We start from the raw sequence: 20,955 nt of genomic DNA on the forward strand, positions 1-20,955 counted from the left end.
ATGGAATGTTCTTCCATTTGTTTGTATCCTCTTTTATTTCATTGAGCACTGGTTTGTAGTTCTCCTTGAAGAGGTCCTTCCCATCCCTTGTAAGTTGGATTCCTAGGTATTTTATTCTCTTTGAAGCAATTGTGAATGGAAGTTCACTCATGATTTGGCTCTCTGTTTGTCTGTTACTGGTGTGTAAGAATGCTTGTGATTTTTGTACATTGATTTTGTATCCTGAGACTTTGCTGAAGTTGCGTATCAGCTTAAGGAGATTTTGGGCTGAGACAATGGGGTTTTCTAGATATACAATCATGTCATCTGCAAACAGGGACAATTTGACTTCCTCTTTTCCTAATTGAATACCCTTTATTTCCTTCTCCTGCCTAATTGCCCTGGCCAGAACTTCCAACACTATGTTGAATAGGAGTGGTGAGAGAAGGCATCCCTGTCTTGCCAGTTTTCAAAGGGAATGCTTCCAGTTTTTGCCCATTCAGTATGATATTGGCTGTGGGTATGTCATAGATAGCTCTTATTATTTTGAGATACATCCCATCAGTACCTAATTTATTGAGAGTTTTTAGCATGAAGGGTTGTGGGGGCTGGAGCCAAGATGGCCAAATAGGAACAGCTCCGGTCTACAGCTCCCAGCATGAGCGACACAGAAGACGGGTGATTTCTGCATTTCCATCTGAGGTACCGGGTTCATCTCACTAGGGAGTGCCAGACAGGGGGCGAAGGACAGTAGGTGCAGGGCACCGTGCGCGAGCTGAAGCAGGGAGAGGCATTGCCTCACTCAGGAAGCGCAAGGGGTCAGGGAGTTCCGTTTCCTAGTCAAAGAAAGGGGTGATAGATGGCAGCTGGAAAATCGGGTCACTCCCACCCTAATACCGCGCTTTTCCGATGGGCTTAAAAAATGGTGCACCACGAGATAATATCCCGCAGCTGGCTTGGAGGGTCCCACGCCCACGGAGTCTCGCTGATTGCTAGCACAGCAGTCTGAGATCGAACTGCAAGGGGGCAGCGAGGCTGGGGGAGGGGCGCCCGCCATTGCCCAGGCTTGCTTAGGTAAACAAAGCAGCTGGGAAGCTTGAACTGGGTGGAGCCCACCACAGCTCAAGGAGGCCTGCCTGCCTCTGTAGGCTCCACCTCTGGGGGCAGGGCACAGACAAACAAAAAGACAGCACTAACCTCTGCAGACTTAAATGTCCCTGTCTGACAGCTTTGAAGAGAGCAGTGGTTCTCCCAGCACGCAGCTGGAGATCTGAGAACGGGCAGACTGCCTCCTCAAGTGGGTCCCTGACCCCTGACCCCAGAGCAGCCTAACTGGGAGGTACCCCCCAGTAGGGACAGACTGACACCTCACACGGCCGGGTACTCCTCTGAGACAAAACTTCCAGAGGAATGATCAGACAGCAGCATTCGCGGTTCATGAAAATCTACTGTTGTGCAGCCACCGCTGCTGGTACGCAGGCAAACAGGGTCTGGAGTGGACCTCTAGCAAACTCCAACAGACCTGCAGCTGAGGGTCCTGTCTGTTAGAAGGAAAACTAACAAACAGAAAGGACATCCACACCAAAAACCCATCTGTACATCACCACCATCAAATACCAAAAGTAGATAAAACAACAAAGATGGGGAAAAAACAGAGCAGAAAAACTGGAAACTCTAAAAAGCAGAGCGCTTCTCCTCCTCCAAAGGAACGCAGCTCTTCACCAGCAATGGAATAAAGCTGGACGGAGAATGACTTTGACAAGTTGAGAGAAGAAGGCTTCAGACAATCAAACTACTCCAAGCTACAGGAGGAAATTCAAACCAAAGGCAAAGAAGTTGAAAACTTTGAAAAAAATTTAGACGAATGTATAACTAGAATAACCAATACAGAGAAGTGCTTAAAGGAGCTGATGGAGCTGAAAGCCAAGGCTCGAGAACTACATGAAGAATGCAGAAGCCTCAGGAGCCGATGAGATCAACTGGAAGAAAGAGTATCAGTGATGGAAGATGAAATGAATTTTAAAACATTTTAATGATAATTTCTTAATTTTATTCTCTGTGATAGGATGGACTGGTGCAATTTTTTTTTTTTTTTTTTTTTTTTTTTAACAAACGAGGGAAATTAAGCTAGAAAGCATAGGTGGGGACCTAGGATTAAATGCCATATATTCTAATTCCAAGTCCAAGTCCAATCCTCTTTTTATTATGCCACCCTGATTTTCAACATCAGTATGGTATCATTGACTTAAAATCTAGGGAAAATAAGTTATAACTAAAATATCTTTACATTATGTCTAACATATGACCTGTATGAGCAAAAATCAGTTTTGAGAAAGCATCAATGAAGCTGAGATCTCCCCAAGTCATTACTTACCCACAAAGAAAAGCATTGTTTCCCAATGAATAAATAATTGCAGGAAATAGTTTGCAGTAATCAATTTGTATGAGTAAAAATAAAGATATTTTATATTGAGTATTTCCTCACAATGACTGTATACTACTCAAAAGCCCTAGCAATTTTTTTTGTCTAACTTTCAAATAATCTAAGATAATGATGGCTAACACTTGTTTTAGACTAGAACTTTTGAAATATGTTTTATGTTTGTTATTTCATTTATTTCTCTCAATTATACTATGAGAAATTTCCTGTTATCCACTGAGATTTGGCAAGAAGGAATTTATAGAAAACCACAAAGTTAGTTAGCATTTTTGCCTTGATGATTTGACTTTATACCCCATATGTTTAATCACGATAGTCTACAGCCTGTGTACATGAAAGCTTGCAGGTAAATTGTAATAGATATATTGATATGACACAGGTGTACTCTGTAATAGATACATTGATCATGACACAAGTATACTCTGACACTGGGAGCTCATCTTTACCCCTATGTGTGGTACACATAGAAAGACTTATGTCAATCCCTGCCAACTATACATGAAGATCAGGTAAAGATATCAATGGAAACATGATATAGAATGTGCACAAAATATACGTCTTTACTTTAATAATTCCTCACTGTCAGGAATGGAAGAGAGCCAGTCAACAGACTCATTTTATGGATGGAAACACTGAGCTCCAAAAGCTGAAAATGCTTCATTGCTTATGTGGAAGACCAAGAGAAGAACCCAGGTCTGCTTAGTCCCAATCAATTCAGGGACCAAATACTATTTCCAGAGTTTTATCCACAATATCTTATGATACCTGGAAATCAAATTCCTTCTACTATGATATGACCTAGTACGTATATCTATAAAGCACTTTATAGTTTACAAAACACTTTCATAGCCCAGTTGTAGGGCTGTAAGTGGCAGACGGGTCTACTGGCTCAGGGTCTAAATAACGTTTGTTCTGCAGACTTACATAAGAAAGCTAAGGAAACATCTAGCTTCATAGGAGACCAGGGCAGGCTTAGTTCTGCAATCTATATGACATCCAAAGTGGACACCAGACTGTTGATAATGCTGACCTTTTTCTTCCAGCATTTATCAAAACTCACGACCTTAAAAGTATCCCCAATCTTTCTGAAATTGAAGTCTAGATTTGGTCTACAATGGATACATTCCCAGAATCCTTTTAATATTTATAAATGAATTTAAAAATAGTTATTGCTGTTCAAATTTTAAAACCCACCTATAAGCAAAATATAGAAGATACAATTATGGAATACAGAACAGAACATGCATATTTTTAATGTATGAAATATAAAAGTAAAAATAGAGGTGAAAAATCGCTAGACAAAAATGCTGATTGAGGGAAGTGTATGGAGACAGATGAACTACTTATTGGGTTATGAGATACTGTCTAAAGATGATGACATAGAAATAGTGACTAAAGTACATTACTTTAGGTTACAAAGTTAACAAGCAGAATTTTAAAAAGTCATGATATGCCTATCAAAAACTGGGATGAATGAAAAGGAAATGTAAATTAATACTTTTTTCCTGCATAGATGGGAGTCAACAAATAATTTTAGCTTGTAAGGCAATAGATGTATATTATTAAGAATTATGATGGCAATAATCTAAAAACAGAAATGGTTCAAATGAATTCCCACTGAAGTGTGATGCTGATGATAAAAGACTGGTTTTTCATTATAAACTGTTTAATGTCAATGGAATTTATAAGTATTTCTTACAATGACATATATATTAACTTTATTAACTTTCTTTCCTTCTTTATTCTTAGGAAGAGTAAATCATTCCCACATGGGAAGCTGCTAACTTGCCGTCATATGAATGTGAAGTAAATTTGTTTTTAAAAGTTTACCTTTTGAAGTTTAGGTATTGGAGAAGAAGTGATTTCATTGAGATTTGTCTCTCTGTGTGATCATCAGCATTTGCATCTTTATGGTCTTTATGAATCCTTCTCATCATTGTTTTCATTATAAAACTCCACCAAGCAGCTCAGGAGAACACAATGAGCCCAGGAGACTCATGGGCTTAACCCAACCTGAACATTTACAAGGTATGTAGCCCGCGAAAGTAATTTAATGTGTATCTAAAGTATTTCTTTCCTTACTTATAAAATAAAGAGAATAATCACCCCTAATTAGACATGTATATTGTGGGAGTCAGATGAGATAATGCATGCAAACATGCTTTGTAAACTATAATGTCCTACAAAAATCTAAAGAAACAATTATGATCTGAATGCCCATCCTTCTCCAATATTTACTAAGGCCTAAAAACATAAATCACTTTCTTTGCAACATGCCTGGCATATTAAAGAAATACAACCAGTAATTTTTCAAGTTTTTTTCCCCTTGCTTGAAAAATGAAAACATTTCTATTCGTTAGAAGTTGATATTAGAAAGTGAAAAGGAGAATGTATAACTTGGAACATACAAAGATTATACACACTCGTTTACATAGTTTGTCCCATTAAAACATGGCCTATTGAGCTCAATAGTATGGGTTTGCAACATAAAATGAGATATTTACATAATCTCAAAGAATCTCGTCATAAAATGTTTATTAATTATGAAAGAAGAGTAACTTTATAGTAGAAAAATCATTCAGACACTGCCCTTACTCAAGTGATCAAAGTTGACATCATTAATGATAGGCAAATCAACATCATATATACTGGCTGAAAAGATACAATATGCAGAACACAGAATAACGTTTGGATTTCTCTAACAAAAATGCACAACCTGAATATAATCATTATGAGATATCAGACAAACTCAAATTCAGAAACATTCTACAAAATCACTGGTCTATAACTTCCAAAACCAAGAAAGCACTGTTTCAATGTTATGCCTTGAAGAAGACTGAAGAACATGACAATGCATGATCCTGAATGGGTCTTATTATTATTATTATTAATGGGAAATAATTCACAAAGCATAAAATTCATGGCTTTTTGTACCCTCAGAGAGAGAGAGAGAGTCAAAATTCATGTTTTTAAAATATAAATTTCAGTAGTTTCTGGTCTGTTAACAAAATTGTGCAATCATCACCGCTATCTAATTCCAGGACATTTCATTACACCAAAAAGAAACTATTCCCTTAGCAGTCACTCCTATCTACCCCCCTACTATCCTCCCAACCCCTGGGAATCACTAATCTAATTTCTGTCTGTGAATTTGCTATTCTTGACATTATATATAAATAAAATCATGCAATATGTGCTTTTTGTGTCTGGCTTCTTTTACTTAGCATTAAGTTTTCAAGGTTAATCCATGTTGTGGCATGTATCAGTATTTCATTCCTTTATACAGCTGAAATATATTCCATTGCATGGATATATGACATTCAATCATTCATAAATTGATGGATAGTTGGGTTGTTTCCAATTTGGGGTTTTATAAATAAAGCTGCTATGTACATTCATGTACAAGTTTTGTGTGGACATGTTTTCAATAATCTTGAATAAATACCTAAGAGTGGAATTGCTAGTAATTCTATGTTTAACTTTTTGAGGAGCTACCAAACTATTTTTCAAAGCAGCTTCACCATTTTACATTTTCATTTACATTTATACCAGCGATGTATAATGGTTCCAATTTCTCTACCTATTCACCAACACGTCACCTGTCTTTTTTATCTTAACCATCCTAATGGATGGGGAGTGATAACTGATGTTGATTTTCATGTCCCTAATAACTAATGATGTTAGCGGTCTTTTCATGTGCTTATTGACCTTTTGCATTTCTTTGGACAAATGTCCATTCAAATCCTTTGCTCATTTTTAATCAGATTGCCTTTTTATTATTGAACTGTAATTTTTTATATATATTCTAGATACCAGTCTCATCAGATACATGATTTGCAAATATTTTCTCTCATTCTGTGAGCTGTCCTTTGAGCCACAAAATCTTTCAATTTTCATAATGTCCAATTTACCTATTATATCTTTTGTCTTGTACTTTTAGTGTCATATCTAAGAAATCATTGCCTATTCAAAGGTTACTAAGATTTACACTTTGGGTCTTTTCTAAAGGTTATTTCGTTTTTAGATTTTACATGTACTCTCTGATCCATTTTCAGTTCCTTTTTATATGTGGTATCTTACGTTATTTTGCATGTGGATATCCAGTTGTCCCAGCCTGAATTTTCAAAAAGATTATTCTCCAAAGAATTGTCTTGGCACCCTTGTCAAAAATCAATTCGCCATATATCCAAAATATACAAGGAACTCAAACAATTCAGTGACAAAAAAACTATTAAAATTGGGCAAAGGACCTGAATAAACATTTCTTGAATGAAGACATACAAATGGTCAACAGATATATGAAAAAATGCTCAACATCTCTAATTACTAGAGAAATGTGAATTAAAACCACAATAGTATATCACTTTGCACCTGTTAGATTGGCTAGCATCAAAAAGATGAAAGACAACAAGTGTTGGTGAGAACGTGAGAAAAAGGAATATGTACACTGTTGGTGGGATTGTGAATTAGTACAGTCATTTTGGAAAATGACATAAAAGTTTCTCAAAAACTAAAAATTGAATTACCATGTTATCCAGCAATCCCACTTCTGGGTATACATCCAAAGAAACTGAAACTGGTAGTCAATGAGATGTCTGCATTTCCATGTTCATTGCAGCATTATTCACAATAGCCAAGATATGGAAATAACCAAAGTGCCCATCAACAGAGGAATTAATTTTTATTATTATTATACTTTAAATTTTAGGGTACATGTGCACAACCTGCAGGTTTGTTACCTATGTATACATGTGCCATGTTGGTGTGCTGCACCCATTAACTCGTCATTTAGCATTAGGTATATCTCCTAATGCTATCCCTCCCCCCTGCCCCCACCCCACAACAGTCCCTGGTGTGTGATGTTCCCCTTCCTGTGTCCAAGTGTTCTCATTGTTCAATTCCCACCTATGAGTGAGAATATGCGGTGTTTGGTTTTTTGTCCTTGTGACAGTTTGCTGAGAATGATGGTTTCCAGCTTCATCCATGTCCCTACAAAGGACATGAACTCTTCATTTTTTATGGCCGCATAGTATTCCATGGTGTATATGTGCCACATTTTCTTAATCCAGTCTATCATTGTTGGACATTTGGGTTGGTTCCAAGTCTTTGCTATTGTGAATAGTGCCGCAATAAACATACGTGTGCATGTGTCTTTATAGCAGCATGATTTATAATCCTTTGGGTATATACCCAGTAATGGGATGGCTGGGTCAAATGGTATTTCTAGTTCTAGATCCCCGAGGAATCGCCACACTGTCTCCCACAATGGTTGAACTAGTTAACAGTCCCACCAACAGTGTAAAAGTTTACCTATTTCTCCACATCCTCTCCAGCACCTGTTGATTCCTGACTTTTCAATGATTGCCATTCTAACTGGTGTGAGATGGTATCTCATTGTGGTTTTGATTTGCATTTCTCTGATGGCCAGTGATGATCATTTTTTCATGTGTTTTTTGGCTGCATAAATGTCTTCTTTTGAGAAGCTTATGTTCATATCCTTCGCCCACTTTTTGATGGGGTTGTTTTTTTCTTGTAAATTTGTTTGAGTTCATTGTAGATTCTGGATATCAGCCCTTTGTCAGATGAGTAGGTTGCAAAAATTTTCTCCCATTCTGTAGGTTGCCTGTTCACTCTGACGGTGGTTTCTTTTGCTGTGCAGAAGCTCTTTAGTTTAATTAGTTCCCATTTGTCAATTTTGGCTTTTGTTGCCATTGCTTTTGGTGTTTTAGACATGAAATCCTTGCCCATGCCTATGTCCTGAATGGTACTGCCTAGGTTTTCTTCTAGGGTTTTTATGGTTTTAGGTCTAACATGTAAGTCTTTAATCCATCTTGAATTAATTTTTGTATAAGGTGTAAGGAAGGGATCCAGTTTCAGCTTTCTACATATGGCTAGCCAGTTTTCCCAGCACCATTTATTAAATAGGGAATCCTTTCCCCATTGCTTGTTTTTGTCAGGTTTGTCAAAGATCAGATAGTTGTAGATATGTGGCATTATTTCTGAGGGCTCTGTTCTGTCCCATTGGTCTATATCTTTGTTTTGGTACCAGTACCATGCTGTTTTGGTTACTGTAGCCTTGTAGTATAGTTTGAAGTCAGGTAGTGTGATGCCTCCAGCTTCGTTCTTTTGGCTTAGGATTGACTTGGCAATGCGGGCTCTTTTTTGGTTCCATATGAACTTCAAAGTAGTTTTTTCCAATTCTGTGAAGAAAGTCATTGCTAGCTTGATGGGGATGGCATTGAATCTATAAATTACCTTGGGCAGTATGGCCATTTTCACAATATTGATTCTTCCTATCCATGAGCATGGAATGTTCTTCCATTGCTTTGTATCCTCTTTTATTTCATTGAGCAGTGGTTTGTAGTTCTCCTTGAAGAGGTCCTTCACATCCCTTGTAAGTTGGATTCCTAGGTATTTTATTCTCTTTGAAGCAATTGTGAATGGAAGTTCACTCATGATTTGGCTCTCTGTTTGTCTGTTACTGGTGTATAAGAATGCTTGTGATTTTTGTATATTGATTTTGTATCCTGAGACTTTGCTGAAGTTGCGTATCAGCTTAAGGAGATTTTGGGCTGAGATGATGGGGTTTTCTAGATATACAATCATGTCATCTGCAAACAGGGACAATTTGACTTCCTCTTTTCCTAATGGAATGCCCTTTATTTCCTTATCCTACCTAATTGCCCTGGCCAGAACTTCGAACACTATGTTGAATAGGAGTGGTGAGAGAGGGCATCCCTGTCTTGTGCCAGTTTTCAAAGGGAATGCTTCCAGTTTTTGTCCATTCAGTATGATATTGGCTGTGGGTTTGTCATAGATAGCCCTTATTATTTTGAGATACGTCCCACCAATACCTGATTCATTGAGAGTTTTTAGCATGAAGCATTGTTTAATTTTGTCAAAGGCCTTTTCTGCATCTATTGAGGTAATCATGTGGTTTTTGTCTTTGGTTCTGTTTATATGCTGGATTACATTTATTGATTTGTGTATGTTGAACCAGCCTTGCATCCCAGGGATGAAGCCCACTTGATCATGGTGTATAAGCTTTTTGATGTGTTGCTGGATTCGGTTTGCCAGTATTTTATTGAGGATTTTTGCATCAATGTTCATCAAGGATATTGGTCTAAAATTCTCTTTTTTGCTTGTGTCTCTGCCAGGCTTTGGTGTCAGGATGATGCTGGCCTCATAAAAATGAGTTAGGGAGGATTCCCTCATTTTCTATTGATTGGAATAGTTTCAGAAGGAATGGTACCAGCTCCTCCTTGTACCTCTGGTAAAATCTGGCTGTGAATCCATCTGGTCCTGGACTTTTTTTTGTTTGGTAAGCTATTAACTATTGCCTCAATTTCAGAGCCTGTCATTGGTCTATTCAGAGATTCAACTTCTTCCTGGTTTAGTCTTGGGAGAGTGTATGTGTTGAAGAATTTATCCATGTCTTCTAGATTTTCTAGTTTATTTGTGTAGAGGTGTTTATAGTATTCTCTGATGGTAGTTTGTATTTCTGTGGGATTGGTGGTGATATCCCCTTTGTCATTTTTTATTGCGTCTATTTGATTCTTCTCTCTTTTCTTCTTTATTAGTCTTGCTAGCGGTCTATCAATTTTGTTGATCCTTTCAAAAAAGCAGCTCCTGGATTCACTGACTTTTTGAAGGGGTTTTTGTGTCTTTATCTCCTTCAGTTCTGCTCTGATCTTAGTTATTTCTTGCCTTCTGCTAGCTTTTGAATGTGTTTGCTCTTGCTTCTCTAGTTCTTTTAATTGTGATGTTAGGGTTTCAATTTTAGATCTTTCCTGCTTCTCTTGTGAGTATTTAGTGCAATAAATTTCCCTCTACACACTGCTTTGAATGTGTCCCAGAGATTCTGGTATGTTGTGTCTTTGTTCTCGTTGGTTTCAAAGAACATCTTTATTTCTGCCTTCATTTTGTTATGTACCCAGTAGTCATTCAGGAGCAGGTTGTTCAGTTTCCATGTAGTTGTGTGCTTTTGAGTGAGTTTCTTAATCCTGAGTTCTACTTTGATTGCACTGTGGTCTGAGAGAGAGTTTGTTATAATTTCTGTTCTTTTACATTTGCTGAGGAGTGCTTTACTTCCAACTATGTGGTCAATTTTGGAATAGGTGTGGTGTGGTGCTGAGAAGAATGTATATTCTGTTGATTTCGGGTGGAGAGTTCTGTAGATGTCTGTTAGGTCCGCTTGGTGCAGAGCTGAGTTCAATTCCTGGATATCTTTTTTAACTTTCTGTCTCATTGATCTGTCTAATGTTGACAGTGGAGTGTTAAAGTCTCCCATTATTATTATGTGGGAGTCTAAGTCTCTTCGTAGGTCACTCAGGACTTGCTTTATGAATCTGGGTGCTCCTGTATTGGGTGCACATTTATTTAGGATAGTTAGCTCTTCTTGTTGAATTGATCCCTTTACCATTATGTAATGGCCTTGTCTCTTTTGATCTTTGTTGGTTTAAAGTCTGTTTTATCTGAGACTAGGGTTGCAACCCCTGCCTTTTTTTGTTTTCCATTTGCTTGGTAGATCTTCCTCCATCCCTTTATTTTGAGCCTATGTGTGTCTCTTCATGTGAGATGGGTTTCCTGAATACAGCACACTGATGGGTCTTGACTCTTTATCCAACTTGCCAGTCTGTGTCTTTTAATTGGATTATTTAGCCCATTTACATTTAGGGTTAGTATTGTTATGTGTGAATTTGATCCTGTCATTATGATGTTAGCTGGTTATTTTGCTCATTAGTTGATGCAGTTTCTTCCTAGCCTTGATGGTCTTTACAATTTGGCATGTTTCTGCAGTGGCTGGTACCGGTTGTTCCTTTCCATGTTTAGTGCTTCCTTCAGGAGTTCTTTTAGGGCAGGCCTGGTGGTGACAAAATCTCTCAGCATTTGCTTGTCTGTAAAGTATTTTATTTCTCCTTCACTTATGAAGCTTAGTTTGGCTGGATATGAAATTCTGGGTTGAAAATTCTTTTCTTTAAGAATGTTGAATATTGGCCCCCACTCTTCTGGCTTATAGAGTTTCTCCATGGGCGTAGGACCCTCTGAGCCATGTGCAGGATATAATCTCCTGTTGTGCTGTTTGCTAAGCCCGATGGAAAAGCGTAGTATTAGGGTGGGAGTGACCCGATTTTCCAGGTGCCGTCTGTCACCCCTTTCTTTGACTAGGAAAGGGAATTCCCTGACCCCTTGCGCTTCCTGGGTGAGGTGATGCCTCGCCCTGCTTCGGCTCATGCACGGTGCACTGCACCCACTGTCCAGCACTCCCCAGTGAGATGAATCCAGTACCTCAGTTGGAAATGCAGAAATCACCCATCTTCTGTGTCACTCATGCTGGGAGATGTAGACTGGAGCTGTTCCTATTTGGCCATCTTGGCTCCACCCCTCTAGAGGAATGAATTTTTAAAATGTGATATACACAATGGAATATTATTCAGCCTTAAAAGAAGGATGTTCTGTCATTTGTGACAACATGGATGAAACTAGAAGATATTATGCTAGGTGCAATAAACCAAGCACAGAAAGACAAATAAATACTATGTGATCTCACTTATATGTGGAATGTAAAAGAATCAAACTCATAGTAGGAGAGAGTAGAATGGTGGTTTCCAGAAGCTATGGTTCGGGAAGTGGAGAGGGAAAAGGAAGACACTGGCCAAAGGGTGCAAAGTTTCAGTTAGAAAAGAAGAATCTGTTTTGGTGATCTATTGCACAGCATGAGTACAGTTAATAATAACGTATTCTACATTTCAACATAGCTAAAAAAAGTGGATTTTAAATGTTCTCCAAAAAAATGATAAGTATTTGAAGTGATTGATATGTTAACCAGATTTGATCATTCCACAATGTATACATCCATCAAAACATCACATTGTACTCCATAAATGTATACAATTATTATTTGTCAATTAAAAATAAAATAAAACTATATTTCAAAAAATCAATTCACCATAAAAGAATTTATTTTTGGACTATCCTTATGTCTCTATTATACTGTTTTGATTACTATAGCTTTGTAGTAAATTTTAATATTAGAAAATGTGAGTTTCTTTCTCAGATAGGCAACTGAGATTTTGATAGGGATTATGTTGAATCTGTAGATCAATTTGAGGAATATGACCATTATAACATTAGTACATCTTGCTCTTTGGGGTCAGTTTTCTATAAAGGCATTGATGGCAAATGGCACAGATGGCAAAATTTGAATGTGGCCTTAAGGCAAAGAGTACATATGAAGTTCTTTGGTCTATTCTTGCAATAGAAAATTCAAAAGAAAAAGTTATAAACTTAAAAAGGTGTTCTTCCTGACTGTTGTGTAAAGTGGGTACTAGTAACGTGATAAATCTGTTCCTATGAAGTAGGTCAGCCTCCAAAAGAGCAACCTCAAAGCACAGCAGTTACTTCAGAATGTTAAATGCCAAAGAGAATCTGAGGGGATTTGTCACACAGGCTGAGTTGTTCAGTAAATTCTCAAGTAAACCATAAGGCTGTGCTCACTTACCCCATTCCCAACACACACATATTACAAATTAAGTTGTTTAATCTGAAACCTTGGAAATGTGATTTAACCTGAGACTCATTTACCTTCTGTAAAATGGAAGTAAATAGCGATACCAATAGGTTTTTCTAGGATCTGTGCTAGATGAGCATTCATGACAGATAAAGTGGGGGACATCTGGAAGATTATAATTGGAAAAGTGGTGCAAAAGTAGTAGTATCTAATGGGAACTCAAGTTCACCAGGCTTTTTGAAATATTTCTCAAGAACAAAATATCAATGTTAAACAGGCTTTCTCCCTCTTTTTCAGTAGCTGTAATTTTATTGGACTCTCCTCAGAAAATACCATGGACTATTCTAAAGTTCCACTAAAGTGAAGAGCTGGACTCACCATAGAGGGAAAAGTGAGACTGACAATGAGGCTGCTAAATAACTCACATTAACTTGGATTTTTCTACTTGCTCTCTGAGATGCTCCCTAACAAGTCAGTGAGTAAAGGTCATCTTCGCTCACTGTCAAGAATTATACCCACTTCAAGTCAGAAATGGGACACTAGAGATCATCTTTACTTCACCTGAGAAACTTATACAGTAATTTTTTTTTAATTTAAAGATGAGTCTTAAATAAGGTTCCCAAATAATGAGTTGGTAGCATTTAAAAATTTTTCATATTTTGCCTCATAATGACAAAAACTTTATCACAGTCCGGATTTTGAAATTTGGGAGCTTCTCATCTGGACTAGTGATCTTCCCATTACTCCAAGTAGCCAAGAGGACTCCATGAGCATGATCCAGGGGTCATTGTGGAAAGAGGGGTACAAGGAAACCAGGCTGCCACATACCCACATTCCCACTTCATCTAACAGCACACTTCTTTTATCTGTTTAATATGTCATGTTTTTACATAGCATTTTCCAACTCTACTGATGCACGACAGGCAAGCCCCAAAATTGCGGCTTAGCCAAGGAGGGTTCTTGGTTTCGTGCAGGAAAGAATTCAAGGGCGAGCTGATGGTGTTACACAACATCTTTTACTGAAGTGGCAGTATACAGCAGCAGCACAGCTACTGCTCCTTGCTGAGTTAAACGGGGCTAGCCCATAGGCAGTGTGCCCAGAGTAGCAGCTCAGAGGCAGTTCTGCATTCATATTTTACCCACTTTTAATTATACGCAAATTCAGGGACAGCTTATGCAGAAATTTCTAGGATGAAGGTGGTAACTATGGGGTTGTCAGGTCATTGCCATGGAAAGGGGCAGTAATGTCTGGGTGTTGCCATGGCAATGGTAAACTGACATGGCATACTGTGAGGCATGTCTTATGGAGAAGTCCTTATGCTCTGGACCTGTTTTGGCTAGTTCCCAATTTGTTCCAGTGTCCAAGCTCTGCCTCAGGAGTCTAGTCCCACCTCTTCCCTGACTACTACTTACTCTTATGACCTTGAAAAACTTATTTCTCTGTACCTCACTTCATTCATTTTTAAATTCTTGATTGTAATAATACTTCTCATTAACTTGTTTTGAAATTTAAATGAGTTAGTATACTTATAGCAGTTACACTAGTACCTGAGGCATAGTATGTGCTCAGTAAGTATGCTTACTGTTATTGCTATTATCATCACCTTTGCAGGGTGATTCCTTTAATTCTAATATAATAGAATCATTATAATAGGAAAGAGAGATTGGGCTCAACTCTGGACACAACAGGGACAAGTGGGGATTTATAGCCAAGAAGAAGAATGAGGGGGTCAGTGGATAGAAAACTACTTAATAGAAGACATTAAGGGTTGGGGGGGGGATTCTTGATAAAAAGACCTAATAGGATTCTTACTAAAGGCAGGCTAAGCAATTGTATGTCAGAGGTGGAGGATAAGGAACTTTATCAGATATCAAGGGTGATCAGATATTAAGAATTGGGGGGGGATGATTATGATTTAGTAGGATTCTTTACTAAAACTAAATTTAGTAAGTTCTTTACTAAATTGGGAGCTGGGGAGGCCAAAGACAAAATGAGGGCCAATGCCAAGGCCTAGTCAAGAAAAGGGTCCAGAGGACCTTAAATAAGTTTGATCAAGAAGAGAAGAGTCTTTCGGTTGGGCACAGAGGTTCGTGCCTGTAATTGCAGCACTTTGGGAGGCCAAGGCAGGCAGATCACTTGAGGTCAGGAGTTCAAGACCAGCCTGGCCAATATGGTGAAATCCGGTCTGTACTAAAAATGCAAAAATTAGCCAGGTGTGGTGGCATGCTCCTGTAATCCCAGCTACTTGGGAGGCTGAGTCAGGAAAATCCCTTGAACACAGAAGGCAGAGGTTGCAGTGAGCTGAGATCACGCCACTGCACTCCAGCCTAGGTGATAAAGCAAGACTCTGTCTCCAAAAAAAAAGAAGACGGTCTTTCTCAAACTACATGAGAGCAGTCAGTTTTTCATGGACTGTGGCATATTCAAGATAAAATACAGTCTCTAAGACAGAGTAAATGCTCATTAATATTTATGAGATGATCAAATGAAGATTAAAAAAAGCCAAAGCTTATAGTGGATAAATGGCTTGTACAAGGTCACATGGAGAGTGGTGTAGCTGGCAATTAGTTCAGGTGTGCAAGATTCCCAAAGTTTCAGCTCTCAGAGATAGTATGATGATCTTGTCCCCAGATCATACCAGAATAAGTTCCAGCTATCTCTTTACTTTAGAAGGGAAATAAATGTGAATTTCAGCCTTAGAAACTAATACTTCCATTAGTAGTATAGTGTCCTCCAATTCTACCTACAACACCTGCAAGAGCTTCTTCCAGAGTTTTCTCATAGTCACTGTATCTGAAACCTAGCACATTCCAAAATCAGCACCTTTGTAGCCTTTATTAAAGAATTCAAATGACTCATGGTTTAATTAAGGAACAATTAAAACTTATTAAACCATGGCCAAAAGATTGGTGGCTTGTCTATTGCAAGTTATTGTATGAAATGAAAAATGCCACTGATTATGTACGTAATTGTAGTTCAAAGCAAAGTTACCATCTCATTCTTCATCCATCAGCCTGGGTTTGGGGACTAGCTATTAAAATGGCATGTGCAATTACCTGTCTTTCACAAGAAAAGAATCCCCATGGCTCGCAGACATTTCTGACCTCTTTCTGGAGTTGTACTACTTAGAAATTGCTATTTCACAATTGAGGCAGGAATTCTTGAAAATATATAAGGCAGGATCAAAGTGAGCTGGACGGACACCAGGTCACTTCTTTTCCCTACATCTGACTGCCTTGGCCACTTCAGTACTATGAGAGCAACAGCCATTGTCCTACTCTTGGCTCTGACACTTGCAACCATGTTCAGTGAGTATCTCTGATAATACTGCCCCTGCCCTTGTACTAATAGCTCATGCAGTCTTCTGCCTATGTAATTCTGGGATATATGCAATTCATCACATAAATAATAAGGGAAACTTTTTAAAATGAATCTTTTGCCTCAACCAACAAATCGCTAAATCACATCACCTCAGGGGTAGAGTGGATGTTAACAGTCATCTAAAGTCAAATGCTTATTCATGACAATACTTTGTGTAATTTTTTAGGGAGAGGATCATCCAGACTCTGCTTTGACTTGATGTCACCATTTACAGGGAACTCATTTATTCATAAAACATTACAATCAATTGTTTGGCACCATGGGCTATTCTTCTATTATTGAGTTAAAATTGGCCTCCCTAGAATTTTCAACCACTGTTCCAACATCTATCATCTACACCTGTCCACAATAGCACATCTCCCTAAATATGACTCACTTATTTCTTCTGTCTCTACTGAGCTCTGGTTACGAAGTAGAAAAGATTAAGACAAAATTCTCATTCATCGTGGCATCTTTTCCATTTCTTTGACTAGATTCCACTCCCACTCCAAAAAAGAAAAAAAATTTAAAGATACGTGTGAAGAGCTTCAACCTTTGATACAATGCTGATACACAGTTGTGAAGAGAGACTTACATTTTTATGACAGGCTGAAAGCTAAAGCATAAATCAAAGATTATTTTTCTAGTAAGATTAGGTTCTTCCAGAGTTTAATATTGTCTTGTCTTTGTTTTTCTTCCAGGTATAGAATGTGCCAAACAGACGAAACAGATGGTCAGTACACCCATCCTACTTTTATGTAATTTTAAAGTCAATATCAGTAAGGAAATATTTGATACTACACAGTAATTAAATTTCTATATGTTTGAATATTTACTTTATGTGTATGAAAACCGGTTTTATTTCAAAAATTGTAGGCAGATCTTTCTAAAATGGAGAGAGTAGAACAAGGTGGTGAGACACTAGCAACAAAGTTAGAAAGGCCTGGTCTTTAATTCCACGTTTTTGATCACGTGGCCATGGGCAACACACTTATAACATTATTCCAAGACTTGAAGCCACAGTATTTGAAAAGAGCTTAGCACAGTGCCTGGCACAGAGTGAAACTCAATAAGGGCAAGTCATGATTCTTATAATTTTTAAATGGGTCACACATATCTTTGTTCTCTGTCTTAGAAAATAAGGACTTTAATTTAGCCTTCCATTCATGACTCAGGTTACAGTAATGAGTATTGTTGAAAAAATCTAGGTGTGGTAGTAAAAATCTTATTTGGTACTCAATTTGAGTTCCACTCTAAACTCTGTTGCTTATTAACTGTGTGACACTGGGGCCTGGGAAATTTATTTCATGTCTTTGAGGCTTCTGTTTTACCTATTAAAGAAAATAATAGGGTTAAGGATATAAATTTTGGAGTCAGATGGGCCTGAGTTCAAGCCATCCTTCATGATTTAGTAGCTGTGAGAGGATGTAAAGGATTACTGAAAGTTACGAGCTTGGTAGTTTCCCATCACGTTGTTGAGTATCACATAAACTCTGTCTCCCTGGGATTTGAGCAGGCAAGAAGAGGAAGTGAAATCACGCTGGCATATACTTATCATCAGGCACTGCTGTTTCTATTCTGCTGCACTAGCCTCTAAGGTCCTCCTGCCATTATGCCATGCATACCTATCTTTGCATCAGCTCCACTAACCTTAGACCGAAAACAGGAGGTGTATGGAAGCTGATGAATGAATGAATTAATTAATTAATGAAGCATATCTGGAGGGAAGGAAGAATTCAACTTTAAGTTTGAGTATATTCCAAGCTATTCAAGTAGAGACAGTCAACAATTAATAAAATATCATGCCTAGACCTCTCAGACAAAACAAGCTGGAGATGCAGTCTTTTGTATACAGCTGGAGTTTGTGTAGACCTGAAAGAGAAATCAAAAGATAAAAAATAGTGCCTATTATTCATTCAATATTTTCCATGCAATGTAGTGCTAAGCATTGTACACATACATATTTTTTACTTCCACCCTACAATGTGGTTATTATCTTTATTTTACAGATAAACTAAAGTTTAGAGAGGTAAAATAATTTTTACAGGGTCACATAGGATTTGCATTCAGATGTGTTTGACTTTACTCTATATGCTCTTCTATATGCTCATAGATTTTTTAAAAAATATGAAAAACTTTTCTTGGGAATTGCCTACTTACTTCCACAGGCTTTGCTCTAGGAATTTAGAACACTGGTTCCCAACTACAATATTAAGATACATTCATCTATGTGCTGGTGAAGTATATAACAAGTAAATTGTTACCAATAATTAGTAGTAAAAATCTGTCAGTAATGTACTAGTCATTAAAATGATAGTAGTTATCCCTATATTTCACACTTGCATTCATATTGAGCTTTTTCAGTGAAAGACAGAAATAGGAGGATAATTCCTACAGAAAATATATCACACTTCTGAGTACTCCCATGAGAATGGTTGCATTTGAGAATATGCCATGTATTTTAAGAACTGATACATCAACCAGTATTGTGAGAAAAAAATCTATTTTTACATTAAGGTATGATTTGGGAACCAACTATGGTAAAGATGTTTATCAGTCATGATTTTATATCTGACATAAAACATCTTTACATTTGAAATGTCTTGAAGGGGGTAGATGAGAACCAACAATTGTAATAAGAAACATGCATTGAGAGCCCTCTGAGCTTGCTTGAAAAATCCTAAATCCTGATAATAAAGATTTGGTTGAAAGAGTTGAAGGTTTTCAATATGTTTTTTCAGGTTGACTGCAGTCATTATAAAAAGTTACCACCAGGACAACAGAGATTTTGTCATCATATGTATGATCCAATTTGTGGATCTGATGGCAAAACTTATAAAAATGATTGCTTCTTCTGTTCTCAAGTTAAGTAAGTATTAAAATGTTTTCTTTTTCATATTTAAGGTAAAAGTATATATTAAGACAAATTAGAAGGTGTGATGTAGGGCCTAAGGAATATGTGAATCATATCATACTGTCTCTAACAAACGGAACCTTCCAGTTGGTAGAATTTGGGAGTCCCTGATATCACAATATCCCCACATATTCTGGAAGCAAGAGTGAATCAGAGAATTCTAAAATCTCCAAGTTGAAAGGAAATATATGGTCATCTAGTTCAACTTCCACTTGATAATCTATTGCTTAAACTTCCTCTACAGAAAAGTTACCAAGTAGTCTCACAGTCCACCTGGATTATTTCCAGGGACAAGGAATATCCTCCCTCCTAAGCATCCCATCCACATCTGGTAGAATGAGCCATGTTTTTGTTCAGCTTTAGCAACTAGGCTCGGATATGTTAGAGCCCCCTAATGCCTGGTACAACGGGGATAATATCTGCAAAATCTGAAGAACTTTTTCTGTTTCAGAGTATTATATCTCAACAGAATATATGTTGGTGCTATAGTAAAAATTACACTTAAAAAATCAGGTAGCCAAAAGTAGTTTAAAGATTATAAACTAATCATCTCCAAGATATATTAACATTAGTTCAAAAATTATAAAATAATGAATGATATGCTGGAATGTATAAAAACATATGGGTCATTTTAAATATTTTAAAAAATATAGATGAATTAGATGAAATACAAATGAGCATCTAACATATGTGGCATATTGTTCTGGTTCTTTTTTTAATAAAAGAAAAATAACAATTTTTATGAAAAGAGACTTCTAAGTGTGTGTTTCCCTTAAATTAAAAAGAAATTAGAACATTTCTGTTTTCAGGGATATAAATTGTGATGTATTTGAGCATCATCCTTATATAATCAGCACCAGTTTCAAAAATATTTCTAAATTGCAGTCACTCCTTTTAAAAACATCAATAAGCGGGGAAACTTGAATACATTTTTAGGATTCATTAGTGAAGTTTGGATGCTAATGAAATGCCTATGGGCTCAGCATTTCTCATTTGTTGCTATATTCTCTCCACAGGAAAACTGACGGCAAACTTAAATTTGTACATTTCGGAAAATGTTAAATCTATCTTGTGAGTCCAAAATATCTTTTAATGCATCTATTCACAAGAGTCACATTTCTGTTCCCATATTATCTATGCCACATTGCCTACTCATCACCATATGCAGATTTCTTTGTAGAATAAAGCAGATATAAGGGAAATAAATGTGCACCTGACTCTTTTTTGGGGGGGAACTGAGTTGAATTTTCTAGATTTGTTTTTTACTTTTGGGTGCTGTCTAATAGATAATTTTAGGGAGAAAAAAAGGGCCAATTAAGACTAGTAATAGGAACTAGAAAATTAAAGGCCCTGAAGCTGATGCACTGTTCTTACCCAGGCTAGGAAAACACTCCATGTACATTACTCAGTTATTGAACATCCATGAAATGTGAACAGATAAAGAGAGACCCTTCAGGCACAAGAATCAGAAAACACTGCTTTGCTAGATGTCTCTTGGGTTTAAGACACTGAGAATTGCTCTGGATTGGGACTGCTCTCCAACTGTTTCCTACCAGAGAATATGTTTGTAAAATGTGGCTGGTAAAAAAAAAATGGTTGGTAAAGTTGTGCAACTTCTCACATATTAGTTGACATCTCTGATATTTTTCTTTCTTGAATGTTTGATCTCAGGTCTGAGACCTGAAATTTAGCTTATCCTACTATTATATCATAAGTTTCTTAAAGACCAGAGAATATGCCTTGTAAATCTT

At 37.3% G+C, this 20,955-nt stretch overlaps 1 protein-coding gene across 7 annotated transcripts; it reads left to right on the forward strand.

Moving 5' to 3' along the window:
• The first annotated feature begins 592 nt into the window (after window positions 1–592).
• SPINK9 (serine peptidase inhibitor Kazal type 9) lies at window positions 593–20,406 on the forward strand. Of its 7 annotated transcripts, XM_055387406.2 has the most exons (7): window positions 602–681; window positions 3,006–3,220; window positions 4,259–4,447; window positions 13,227–13,414; window positions 16,992–17,023; window positions 19,032–19,159; window positions 20,221–20,397. In XM_055387406.2, the coding sequence occupies exons 4-7, from the start codon at window positions 13,387–13,389 to the stop codon at window positions 20,264–20,266; spliced, it is 234 nt and encodes a 77-aa protein (XP_055243381.1). In that variant the 5' UTR covers window positions 602–681; window positions 3,006–3,220; window positions 4,259–4,447; window positions 13,227–13,386; the 3' UTR covers window positions 20,267–20,397. The 7 variants fall into 7 exon arrangements, 6 of the variants coding, with proteins under 6 accessions (XP_063562930.1, XP_063562932.1, XP_063562931.1 ...); XR_010133962.1 differs by lacking the exon at window positions 3,006–3,220 and having other exon boundaries at window positions 593–681; window positions 13,227–13,404; XM_063706860.1 differs by lacking the exon at window positions 3,006–3,220 and having other exon boundaries at window positions 593–681; window positions 20,221–20,406.
• The last annotated feature ends 549 nt before the right edge of the window (window positions 20,407–20,955 follow it).

Source organism: Gorilla gorilla, chromosome 4 (assembly GCF_029281585.2).
Source record: "Gorilla gorilla gorilla isolate KB3781 chromosome 4, NHGRI_mGorGor1-v2.1_pri, whole genome shotgun sequence".
Lineage (NCBI taxonomy): Eukaryota > Metazoa > Chordata > Mammalia > Primates > Hominidae > Gorilla > Gorilla gorilla.